The sequence below is a fragment of the Tyto alba genome, unplaced genomic scaffold (genome assembly GCF_018691265.1).
Source record: "Tyto alba isolate M040663 unplaced genomic scaffold, T.alba_DEE_v4.0 Super-Scaffold_33, whole genome shotgun sequence".
NCBI lineage: Eukaryota > Metazoa > Chordata > Aves > Strigiformes > Tytonidae > Tyto > Tyto alba.
In genome coordinates, this window is record NW_024881308.1 from 7,044,859 (window position 1) to 7,057,381 (window position 12,523).

The following is a 12,523-nucleotide window of genomic DNA, read 5'->3' on the forward strand; positions in this document are numbered from 1 at the left end:
TTCCCCTCATGTTTCTCCATGCGCTGAAGCCCTCCCAGCACCAGACAGGGCAGGCAGTGAGCTTGGGTTTGTTTGCAGTGCTCCTGTAGATATATCCGTTATGACTTTTTCTTGGAAAGCTTTGAACATTGGCTCACAAAGCCATATCCTGTGGGGCCCCACACCACACTGGGGTACAGTCAGACTCGGCTAATTAGGGGCTGTAATATCCTATAAGAAAGTTGCTAATACAAAATACTACTTCCCCGATTCCCTATTTATTTGTTTGCATCACTGCTGATTATTTGGCTGGGAAAACACTCGGGAGGTTCCTCTGAGACCAAGCACTGAGGATTAGTAGATAGGAAGTGTAATATTAGAAACAGCATTGTGAATGCCATTACCTTTCCCTAGACTGAGTTAGCTAGAGATATGTTCTTCCTGGGAAGCTTTCCTTTCCAGAGAGGGAAGGTAATAACAGAGCAGAAACCAAGGATCCAAGTGCCTATGTTTTTATTCTGTCTTTCTTATTATCCAGCTTTGTTACCCAGAACAAGTGCCCTGTGGCTGCTGAGGCAGGATCACAGAGGACCATCACAGTGGCAAAACTGGGGGTAGAAGCCAAAGGTTGACTCCCGCTCAGCAAAACCTGCTGCCTGCTCCTGCTCTGATTTCAGTGCCTCCAGGTCTCCAGTAACTACACCCCAGCACAGGGCACGCAGAGAGGAAGGGGAACAGCTCACACCCAGCGCTTGGCTGGGGAGAGCCATGCTGACAGTTTTGCCTAAATTCACTCTACTCCCACCTTGCCCTGCACCTACTAACTGGGGAGATGCCATGCTGGAGGGCTGCCCGTTCCTCCCCACCGCCCAGCAAGACCCGTCAGAGCTGGCTTTGAGTGGGGAAACACCACAGCGCCCGGGCATGGGCCTGAGCCAGCATGTGGCACTTCATTTAACAATAGCTAAACATCTCCTGATCCTGACATAAGCCCCCCAGCTGCCACTCACAGCTCCACATTCACCCTTTGCACACTGGGGTATTTATAGCACAGAGGCAAAGGAAACTGGAATTCCTGATCGAGGTTTTTGTCATCTAGCTAGATTATTTTTTCCACCCATGGCAACTGAATGAGACAATTGAAATGGTCTCTGCAAAATGCCTGAAGCAGCCCAGACTCTCTGCTCCTGGCTCCCCGAGTGCTGAATTCTCGCACTGCTTTTATGTAGGGCTTCACTTGCATCCTGGCCTCTCTCAGTGGCCTTGTAAGCTGCTGATGCATGTTTTCATTCTATGATACTTTTAAATCTCTAGATTTCTTAAGTGCGCAACAAGAGGAAATGTCTCTTCTTTCACAGCTGCACCATCCAGGAGCAAATAGACAAAAGTCTACCCTTGGATTTTGCTAGGACTCAGAGCTGCTGGTCACACAGCCAGGGGATCCTGGCAGTGTTGAGCAGCTGCATTTCCCTCTGCTGTCCTGGCAGACAGACCCTGCTATGTCTGGCACAGAGCAATCCTGCTCAGCAAGCTTCATATCTCTAACAAGTATTGAGCCCTGGGTTTCATTTAGGATATCAACCCTAATAGCTCAGGAGAGGGATGTAAGCCAAAGCCCTTGCTGAAATGTCATGCTGAGAGGTGAAGGTGGGGAGGTGAGGAGGATGAGAGCTGTGCAGTGCCCTCCAAGCAGTTGGGGTTTTGTTGGTGTGAATTATTCAGGAGAAGAAACCAACAGGAGAAAGCAAGGAGCCTGGAGCTGCAGGCAGCCTATTTTGAGGAGTCTGAACAACTGTTGAAATGGCTTCCAAATAATCCACTTGCATCCAGAAATAAATGGCCCTGAATGGGTTGCCTGCTGATTGACAGGAGTGTGCAGACAGAGCAGAGCAGCTAAAATCAGTGCCCTTTCTCCCCGCTGCCTGCTCCGAGCAGAGGCATTGCCTGCGTGGGCAGGAGGTAACAGCGTGCAAATCAAACCACTGATTTATTAGAGGGAAAGGAGCACCAATCCCAATTTCCCAACCAGGCTCAAGTCTGCATCAGTCCTTAGCGTGGAAGAAATGAGGGGAGGAACCACAAAGCAGCTGGGGATGGCACAGCACCAGGGTCTGTGCCATTCAGGAGCACAGAACAAGCCCTGTACGTCTGCACCCCTCAGCATCGCTTGGATTCAGCAGAATGAGGGCAAAGCCGCTTTCACAGGCAGGTGCTTTGCTTTCAAACAAGATGCTTTGTGAACTTGCACTGCCCATGAGGAGCATGCTCTTCTTGTTCTCACTTGCTATGAGCATCACTGTGACGTGTGGGGACCCCTGTCCCAGCACAGGTCCCAGCATGCAGAGGACTCTGCAAGGTTGTTGTTCCAAAAGATATTCCCAGTTGTTCAGTGGTGGATTTTGTTCAGCCAGCTGCCCAGCACAAGGGATATCTTTGGTGTCAGGCTCTGGCTGACTTCTCCAGACCCTAGCTGGGTTGCAATTTTCTTTGCAGACATGGCCTAGAGTTAACAAGAAGGAAGGATTTAATGATAGGTAAATAATTGAAGCAAGGGCAACATTGATAAGAGCTGACAAGTCAGCATTGGAATGAGGCCAGAATGAAAGCCGAAGCCCTGAGACACCTTGTGTGATGGTGCCAGGTAATTTTGCTGCTTTTGAAGGGCTCAGTGCAGAGAGGAGGGCTGTGAAACTGCCAGCCCTGCTTCATGAACAAGGAATGTGTATCTCCCATTGTGAGGGATGACAGGTAGATCATGTGGGAATACATGCCTTTCCCAAGGAGACTGGGCATCCCCTTTATCACTTGTGAAGTTGCCACGCTATTAGGTAACAAATAAGCCACATGGGAGAGTTTCCCAGCCATTAAAATAAAAAGTAGAGATTTGTATGAAAACTGGATCCTCTTTAGCCCCAGGATAACCCATCTGTATGACCACAAAAATCTGGGATGAAGATTTTCACTGTTTCTTTACCCTTATCTGGAGCTCCCCGCCCGCTCCTTCGGCTCTTTCCCAGCCAGACAGCACGCGATGGGGCTGAGAAGCTCTGGCTGCTCCTGGAGGAAATCTCTCCTGGAAGCAAGCTCTGGTTTGGGAGCATCTCCTCCCCCAGCCCCCAGCCCGGACCCTCTCGCAGTCACCCCCAAACCCGTCAGGGCTGGGGGCACAGCTGTCAGAGGCATGATGGTGGCGCGGAGCAGGGAGCAGCGACCTGCTGTCCCTCCTTCCCCCGGGGCAGCCCCTCACGCCAGCCCCTCTCTCCGCAGGCCCCGAGTACCAGAAGCGGAAGCTGCTGCAGGAGATCATGGAGAACGCAGAGCACGCCGTCAACATGGAGGAGGAGGCGCCGCGGCCTGAGGGCGCCCCACCGCCCCCCACTCCCCCGGACAGCCCCCAGCTCCATGAGCAGGATGAGCCCCGTCGCCGCGCCAGCCCGGCCCCCAGCCCCTCCGCCACCCCCCCTGAGGCCAAGCGGGCCAAGGCAGCCCCCCGCCAGGACGGCGCCCTCCGTCCGGGCAGCTGGGCCGAGGCGGGCGGTGGGAGCCCCGTGCCCCCCGAGGGCGAGGGCCGGCCAGCTTCGCGGGGCTGGGGGCGTCCTGCCGAGCAGATGGAGATCGGGCCGCTGCAGAGGATGGCGCGCGAGCCCGACGTCGAGCTCTTCAAGGGCTACCACAGCTACGCCGTCCGGACATCCCCCGTCTCCCCCGCCGCGGACTATGAGGAGGAGCCGCTCCCCGAGCCCGAGCCACCCTCCCCTGAGCCCCGGGGGGACCCCCAGCACCGAGGGGGCACCCCTGCCCCGCCGCAGGAGCGGGAGGAGAAGCCGGTGGCCAGGGCGGAGGCCAAGCCGCAGCCGCCCCAGCCCAAGGAGCCGAAGCAGCGGCCCAGCCCCGAGCGCAGGGCCGCAGGCCGGGCCGAGCCCGCCGCAGACAAGAAGACTGAGGCCAGGGCACCGGGGCGGACGGAGCCCAAGGTGGGGGCCAAGCGGGGCCCGGCCGCAGCGGCGGCAGCAGCGCAGGACGCGGAGGAGTGCGAAGAGGTGACGTGGGGGCAGCCAGGGAGGCACCCCAGGGAGCCATCTTTGCCTTTTGCTTTTTGGTTTGTTTTTCCCCAGGAGGTCCGAATGGGGCCAGAGGGATGCAGAGCCCTTGGTCTTGGGGCTGCAGTGGGCCCCGAGTGGTGCCCAGAGGCTCTTTTCAGGGTCCCGAAGCTTGTGGAAGGAGAGTCTTGGTTTCCTCTCTCCTGCTGCCTTCCCAGCCTGCCCTGCCCTGGCCGCTGGGGCTGGCGTTCATAACCCTGTTATTTCAACTACCCCTCTGTACCAGGGTAGTTATGTTCTCAGACATGTCCTTATTTCAAAATTCGAGGAAAACAGGCATGTTCTGATTCATTTTTTATACATTTTTCCCCTTCTTTTCCCTCCCCTTCTTTTCCCAACCCTTCACCAGCCAACATGGATCTGGACAGTTGTGGGGATAATGTAGACCAGGGAAGAAAAAGCTGAGTGGGCTTTCTTTTTTACCCATTACTTCTGCTCTTTTGAAGTAGGGGCACCTCCTGAGCTCAACTGCGGTATCGAATCACCAGCTAATTTCCCAGGTTTAAAATACAGTCACTAAAATTCAATTTTGCTGTTAGCAAATACAGCTGTAAAACCAGACATTTTATTAGCCCACCGCTTCTCATCTTGCAGACCTTTGGACGTGAACGGTTCCAACACAATTTTAGAAAAGCACAGCTTGGAAGTCTTTTTGTCTGAAATTAGAGCAATCTCATACAGATGAGTTTGTTCATCTTAAAAATGGCAGCTTTATAAAGGTGGGTGATGGGGGTGGAGAAAGGAGTTGGGAGGAGCAGCTTGGCATGGGCCTGGCAGTTTGTGTGCTTCTGCTCAGGGTCTCCTTTAATCTGCTTGAGCCTCAGAAGAAGCCTGATTTAGCCTCCTTAGAAGGAGTTTTCAGGGGAGAAATAGGAATAGGAATTGATAGATATTCAACTAGTTTGAAATTCAGGCTGGGTGTTAAGTGCCAGATTTATCTGTGTTGAGAGGGGATGATTCTGGTGTTTTTAAATAACAAAATGAATTTGTATCTGTCTCCTCTCCTGGGATTGTGGTGTATAATACTCTGGTTTGGGTTTTTTCTTCAGGGACCTAACACAATCGTGATCTGCATGGTCATCTTATTGAACATTGGTCTGGCCATCCTGTTTGTACATTTTTTGACATGATGTGCCCCTCTGACAAGGTAAGACATGAAATGAGATTTTATCCTCATTTTGTAGATGTCGTTGTGGACATTTTAGGATTGAATGGCTTTACTGCCAATACAAATCATTCACTAATGGATGCCCTGGTGATGAAAATGCATGGGCATTTATTCAGTAGATGCAGTTGCCTTGCATTGAGCACTGAGACTCTCCGTAACCCCTTGTCTGCTCAAAGAGTGATTTGTGGAGTAATTTCAGTGGATAGTTCTCTTGTCTTTTCATAAAATCATTTCCTCAAAGTTAAAAGATCGAACTGTGTTGATCAGATGCAATCCCACAGTATAGTTTTGCCTTCCCAGTTGGGTGGACATGATTCATGGAGACTTCCAGTGCAAGAATGTGTGATGTTATATTTGAAAGTTGTTTTCTGCAAATAAGCTGCAAGAAGCACTTTCAATTTTCTGTTCCATGGCTGCCGCTGCCAAGTGCATCATGCACTGCAATAGGGGCATCTCAGCAAGAGGCAGGAACACAAAGCAAATGTGAAATTCTGAAATTTGCAGCTCTAATTGCACCAGTGCTAGTTCTGCTGCTGCCGTTACGTAGTTGTGTTACCAAAGTAACACAAGTAAGTATGAGCTGAGATGTGTATCTGACTAAGGTTAAACTGGAGCTTGCTTAGGCCTTCCACTTGAATTGGGATGAGAGTTTGCATTTGGATTTGGTGGCAATAAAATCTTGTGAGGTTATTTGTGCCTGTGGGGTTCCTGCACACAGGAATGCATCATGGGTTTGCACAAGATTTCTGTTGCCTTGGGCTCAAACATTGCAAAGAAACCCCATCAAGGCTGACCCCGACCCTTGGGCCTCACATGAACATAATGTGAGAGGGACCTCCCAAGGTCCCGTGAGATTATTGGGCTGCTTTCCTGGGGCCTCCTGGGTTATAGACCTGCTCTGCTGAGCACTGCTTTCTGTTGTGTTATTAGTCCCCACTCAGCCTCCACAGGTGAAAGGCTCACAGACAGCCATGGTAATGTGTCAGTTGTGTGTTTTGCTCCCCCTTGACTCTCCCGTTCATCTCTGGGGCAGGCGTTGCTGCTGATGGAGACCATGGACCTTGGTGGGGATTAAATCTCAGCCACCTGGAAACACCTAAGAGGAGGACTTGAGATCCCAAGGTCGCACTGCAAACATCAACCTTGAACAAAAGCGCCTGAAGATCAATTCAGTCTCCTTGCTCCCAGGCTGTGGCTGGCCTCTGCAATTTACCAAGGAAAAGCCAGGGTTTCTGCAATTCAGCCTCCTTCTCTTCTTTGTATAAAGTAGCAGTTGCCTTAAATTGTTCTCACCGAAGCCATCAACTGTCCTGTCATGCCAGGGATGAGGGATTTGTCTGTAGCTGTAGGAAAAATGAGTGAGAAGGTCTTATGCGTGCACACTGATGTGTTTTGTAACTCCCTTGGCTGACTGAGTGTCAGAGATTTCCCAAAGAATATCATCCATGGTGTGGAGATGAAGCAATACACATCCACCAAAATGACTCCTGAGAGCCGCGCCATGGCTAGGGGTGGACAGCATCGCCCTCTATGCTTAGAAGCCATACAAAGGGACGAACAAAAAGTCTTTCCTTTCCCCATCACCTGGAGTCATTTTCTGTGTATGGAGGACTGAGAGGGGGAGCAAGTTGAAATTGGGCTTGTTGAAGTGTAACCAGAGTCCTGCCCATGCCTGCTGATGTGCCACAGACGGGGGGCTGCAGGGTGGGGTGCGAGGGACTGGCTGATCTGAGGCTGTTTGTGCATGTGGGGCGTGCTGCGGGTGGAGATGGTGCCCATTTTGGGACCAGGCACCATCCGAGCGCTCTCCTGCCACCAGCAATGCTCTGCACAGAAACGTCTTGCAGTGGGAGACTTCCCACTGTAACGGGAAAGGAAATAGGTATGCTGAATTTGTCCCTTTACCCTTTTTTTTTTTTCCTATGAAAATGGTGCAAGTTACAATGAAAAGGAGGTATTTACTGAAAAATACCTCCATACACCAGCAGATTCCTCCCCTTGGTGTGCTGGGCTGCAGGGGGACTCCTGTGCTCTTTCATTGCAACAGAGTGAACAGACTTCCCAGCCAGAGGATGCAGGGTGGCTGTTGTGGGAGAGGTTACGTTATTCCCAACAGGAAAAAGGGGCAGCGACCTGAATGACTCCAGTGTATTTGGGTCTTGGGCTCAAAAATACACATCAGCCAGACTCAGCAGTGGTAAAGTACACGGGGGCAGTTCTAGCTTTTGTTCTTGTGTGCAAGGCTTAGAGGCCTGGGCGATTTGCACCGATTCTTCCCAAAGCTGTGACAGAGAGTGACCTTTGGAAGGAGATGTTTCCACCATGATCTGCTCTGATCCTTAGCAGTGAGAGCTTAGAAAGTCAGCACAGATGAAGTTACAATTTAGTGTGAGGCTGAGTGCTTGGACATGTTTCTTCCTTCTTTTAAGAGCAATATGTATTTTCTATCCCTTTTCAAGATAATCAGAAATGTTATTTATAGTTGGTTGTGCACCACTGTGTATCCTGGAGTCCCACAGCACAGGACTGGGTGGGAAAACCTGAGGGACTGGAAAGAATGGGGAAATGATGATTAAGGAAAAAAACAGGTACCCAGTCTGCTCCAAAGGTCAATCTGGAAGGATTTCAGAGACAGGGTGGCAGACAGGTAAGAGTTTACACTGACTGGAGACACAGGGCAAAACCTGCCTAATTTATCTGCTCTGATTATGGCATAAGAGAGTGAGAATAATTCAGTACTTTTCTTTGTGAACCAAGTTTATTTTTTAACCTTATTCAGCTCAGGAACGTTGCCACAGTAGCAAATATGTGGTATTAACTGTGGGAGAAGTGAATGTGATCCCTTTCTAAAAGCCATCTGGCTGTACCAGTCCTGAGAAAGCTGTGCAGCATCATCTACACTTCCACAGAGCATAGTTTAGTAGCAACTTGTTTCTTTTCTTTTTTTCTTTTAAGTATAAATGTATTGTAAACCCCAGGCTCTGCTGCCTTTGACGTTTTATCTCCGTTTGTTGGCATTCACTTGCCAGCTCTGCAGTTTCAGTGTGCCAGCTGCTTTTATTAACCACCAAGACAATTTCCGTTGAGAGACCTGAGGGGCTTTTCTTTATCACTAAGCACAAAAATGGATTTTTTTCAACAGTGCTAAGGTAATTCCCCGTCCCCCCATCCCAATTTTTTATGCATGTGATATGCACTCGGTAATGTGCTTTCCTCCTAGTAACCTTCTGAAGAAAGTAGGTAGATTTGCTTTTATGTGACGTATAAATATATCCATATTGTGCTGAGATATGGATATATATACATATATATATAGCCCCTTAGGGATTTCATTTTCTTAGATGCAAAATAACAGATTTACCTCAAACTGCATGCTTTCAAAACTGACTAGGATATTGTGTTATATACTTTACAGGTCTTACAAAGATGCAGATACATTTCACTCTTCACACAAAAATACCTTCATCACAGATTTCGCAAGCTGTTTACTATAATCTGTGTACTACTGTCCAGAGTTTTCTGTCGGTTGTTCTGCTGGATTACGTGCAATAATAAACAGTTATCTGCTCACTGTATCCATGTGGATATTTGCGGGGGAATCTCCAGGTTTCTTTCCAGGTTGACACACTCATTCCAGTCTTACAGGAGAGCTCATCAGCATGTGGTACAGAGTTTGCATGGTGGCATCTGAATGGTTTTTAGTTCTTCCCTAATATCTATTTCAAATCTGTGTTTTCGTTGATAGGGTGTTCTTTGCAAAGAGAATTTTTTATATTTACTGCTTCTTGAAAGTTTGGTGCCAGATGTTTGAGGACACCTCCAGCTCTCTGAGCAAGCTCAGTGTGCTACCACTGAGCTGGTCTCCTCCAGAGGTTGCACGGGGACAGGAGGAAAGGTGGCTCGCTGGCCTGCCGCCTGCCCGGGCGATGCAGACGGCCGCTGACAGGTCCCTTCGCTGCCTCCTGACCCCAGGGCTGCTGCCAAGTTTCTTCCAAACTGTGCGTTGCTGCCTGTTCCTCCAGTGCCACCGTCCTCTTGGATTTGGAGAGGACTGAGTCTCCTCTGCCCGTGGCCTGCCCACTCACTCAGCCCCTTGAAACAGCCAAAATGAGATGAAATCCTGGTGCGAGGGACAGGGAAATGGCAGTCTGAGGAAGAGTATTTTATAGGGGAGGGTGGGAGAGCAGAGCCCAGGGGCAACAGGGCCCAGAGGCCTGAGGAATCCAGAGTAGTTGAAACCTTCAATCCCTTTTCTATTTCTGGAGTGTCTCACATGAGCAAAGCTGGGCTGTGCAGAGTGTCTGGTGGGATGCAGGCTCAGCCTCTGCAGGCAGCAGGGCCTCCCTCGGCTTCTGCAGGACACAAGGGGTCTTGTGGCAGAAGATTTCATGCTCTGATAGAGACTTAAGGAGCTGAGTTTGGTGAAATGGTGGTTTTACTCTCCTCTGGGCTTGTTTTGCTTCTGGTATGGGAGGAACCAGCAGCATCTCATTCATCCAGTTGCTGGGAGGAGGCTGTGGGCAGCGGTGTAACCGGAGCCCTTTGCACCTCATAAATCTCAGGCTGATGAATGGAGCAGATCTTTGGCCCATGTGTGACAGAGACAGCGGGGAGGGAGGTGGGTCTGCTGCTAAAGCAATGACGTATTGCTTCAAATATATTAATAAGGGCAAAACAAAAGGTCTGCCCCTTCCCCAGGATAGAGGGAACAGTGCTGGGTCTCTGCCTTGGGAGCTGCTGGTGTCAGGGGTAACATCCCCCACACTGCTCCCCTGGGTGAGTGCCCCCCGGGTGCGGGCAGGGAGGTGTCCGATATGTGAGAAGCAGGATAAAAGCACTGGCCTGATCCTGTGACCGAAGGCCAGCAGCCTTAGCCTCCACGGGTGGGAGGGAAGGTGCAATCTGAGCCCCCGTGTCCTTTGAGCATGACCTGTCCAGGCATCCTGGGGACGGCCACGCTGCTCTCCGCTGTCCTTGCGGGGCATCGGGGCTCTCAGGAGCAACTCCCTCTCTTGGTCTTCATCTTTGCACGAGAGGAAGGGCCAGAGCTGAGGCCAAGGTGGCCCCGGCAGTGAGTAGGTGCTGGGAAGTGTGGAGCAGTTACTGTGCTCCTTTCTGGCCCAGGAGCTGGGAACAGGGCTGGCTCTGTGCCACTGCTTTTGCTCCAGGACCCTTCCTGGAGGAAGTCAAATGTGAGTCCCAGGAACATTAATGCAACAGGGAATAGCCACCATTTAGTGACTCCAGCAAAATGTTTTCTCACCCCTGGCCATAGCTTAGCCCCAGCCCTGGCTTCAAAAGTTCTGGCTTTTGCCTCCTGCCTGGTCAAGCCAAGGGTGCACCATGCCTGGCTCAGGACTGGCAGCGAGGGGCTCCACAGTGGCCACCGGCTCCTGTCCTCTTCTGCCAGAAACACTGGCCCTGCATGGCTGGAAGAAGTTGCTTTTATTTTATTTCCTCTGAGCAGCCACCCACACTATGCTCTTGAGGTCAGACAGGATCAGCCAGCACCGGAGAACAGGCCCTCGTTGACCATCTCAAAATCATATCAGCACCAGGACCACCCCAGGACCTTCTCCTTGAGAGGGGAAAGCTTTCAAATGCTTCTTGGCTTGTGGCTCCAGGCATTCCCTTTTGGAGGAGCAGCAAGTGGCCACTGGTGCACACGCAGCATCCCCTGTCTCTATAGAAATAGCACATTCACAGCACAATTCACAGGGTGGTTATTAAAAAAAATTCAGCAATTATAAAGAACAGATTGTCCTTAATACTTCTGCCCATCATCCATGGCACAGGGGACATGGGGTGTTGCAGTCATGCTCCCTCCTTCAGGCAATAGCTGGGAAGTGCCCCTGATTAGGAGCATAGGCAATGCCATCAGTGTCCTCCCATCAGGGTCTGCATTTAAACCCTGGCAGGGCAGAAGTAGGCAGGGCAGGTTAATTGCTAAGATGGGAGTATTTCAGTAAATTAGAGTCCGTCCCATGGGACTGGCAAGCTTTGATCTGCTGTGCATCACCGCATGCTCCCCAAAATGGGTGCCTTGCTTTGAAGGGTGCTGAGGAGCAACCTCTGAGCGAGAAGAGAGGCAGGGCCAGGGGCAGCACTGACCAAAGAGCCCTCCAGAGGGCTTGGGAAACATGAACTGTGACATAAACAGATAACTGCTGAGTGATTACGTTAATATTGTTGTAGAACTATCCCTCAGGCTTTATTAGCAGCTCGTTAATTGGGGCCTGCTTGAACTAATTAGTTCAAAGAAGCAGATGGGAGCCAAACTGGATTGAAAAGGGGCTGTATTGAATTCATTCCCTAATGGGTGGTCTACCCTCTCCTGTGTCTCTGAAAAATTTAAGCAGTTTCTTAGCATCTTCTTCAGTGACCTGAGTATTACTAATTTAAAGGTACCACTATTTTAATTTTAGTAATATGCTGTTTGCAGGATTGTACCACAGAGAGGAAGCCAAGTTCTAGCAGCCTACTCTGGTTGCAGGGAGGCATTGGGTGCCCTTGTAGTCTTTTTGTCCCTTTTTTAGGGAACTGCTGGTATTTTGTGGGTTAGGCAGGCTGGCTCCTGGGGTGCTGGTCAGGATTGCAGGTGAGAGGCTCTCCCAGAGAGACATCCACATGGCCACACTTTCCTCTGGCGCAGTCTGGTGTGGATGCCCAATTTAATCCCTGAAAAGACCTCTTCCACCACTCAAATCTAGAGACAAGTTAAGAAGACAACCTGACTGGGGCTTAAACTGAAGGCTTGGTAAGTTATTTAAACATCTGTGTTTTGCAGGAGTAAATAACCCCTCCTGAGAACCCATCTCTGTGCACTGCATAGAGTTGATTAATGTGTGGCCTCTATCACCGATGCGTCGGGACCATCCAGATTCAGGTAAACACTCTGGACATTGTGTCTCCTACACTGGGATGTCTCTGATGAATACCATGAACTTCTCCCAACCCATGAACCTCACTTATCCCTCTCTCAACAACCCTTCCCCAAGTTGCTTCCTCCTCCATCCCATTCTCTGCCCTGCTCACAAATTCATCCCCTGCCTCCCCAGGGCTCTTCGGCAGTGCCAGGTCCCCCCTCACCTGCCAGGGGACTTGTTTGCTGTGTAATCAAAGAAAGCAGGTGGTATTTTATCAGGTCAACAAGCACTGGAGGGGCTTTAATTAAGAAACTAACAGGTTAGATCAAATTGAGGAGTGGCTTCAATGTGGTAAATTATTTAGGAGTAATAGATTCTCTGGTAGCATATTTATAAACTTGCAGCCTACC

General features: G+C 50.4%; 1 protein-coding gene across 1 annotated transcript in view; it reads left to right on the forward strand.

Annotated features, from left to right (window-relative positions):
- The window catches only part of JPH2 (junctophilin 2), a 33,477-nt gene extending 24,655 nt beyond the window's left edge, over positions 1 to 8,822 (forward strand). The window contains exons 4-6 of the mRNA XM_033003680.2: positions 3,247 to 4,019; positions 5,129 to 5,226; positions 6,281 to 8,822. Of these exons, the coding sequence (XP_032859571.2) occupies positions 3,247 to 4,019; positions 5,129 to 5,209 (854 nt within the window). The 3' untranslated portion in view covers positions 5,210 to 5,226; positions 6,281 to 8,822. The remainder of the gene's footprint in view (positions 1 to 3,246; positions 4,020 to 5,128; positions 5,227 to 6,280) is intronic.
- The last annotated feature ends 3,701 nt before the right edge of the window (positions 8,823 to 12,523 follow it).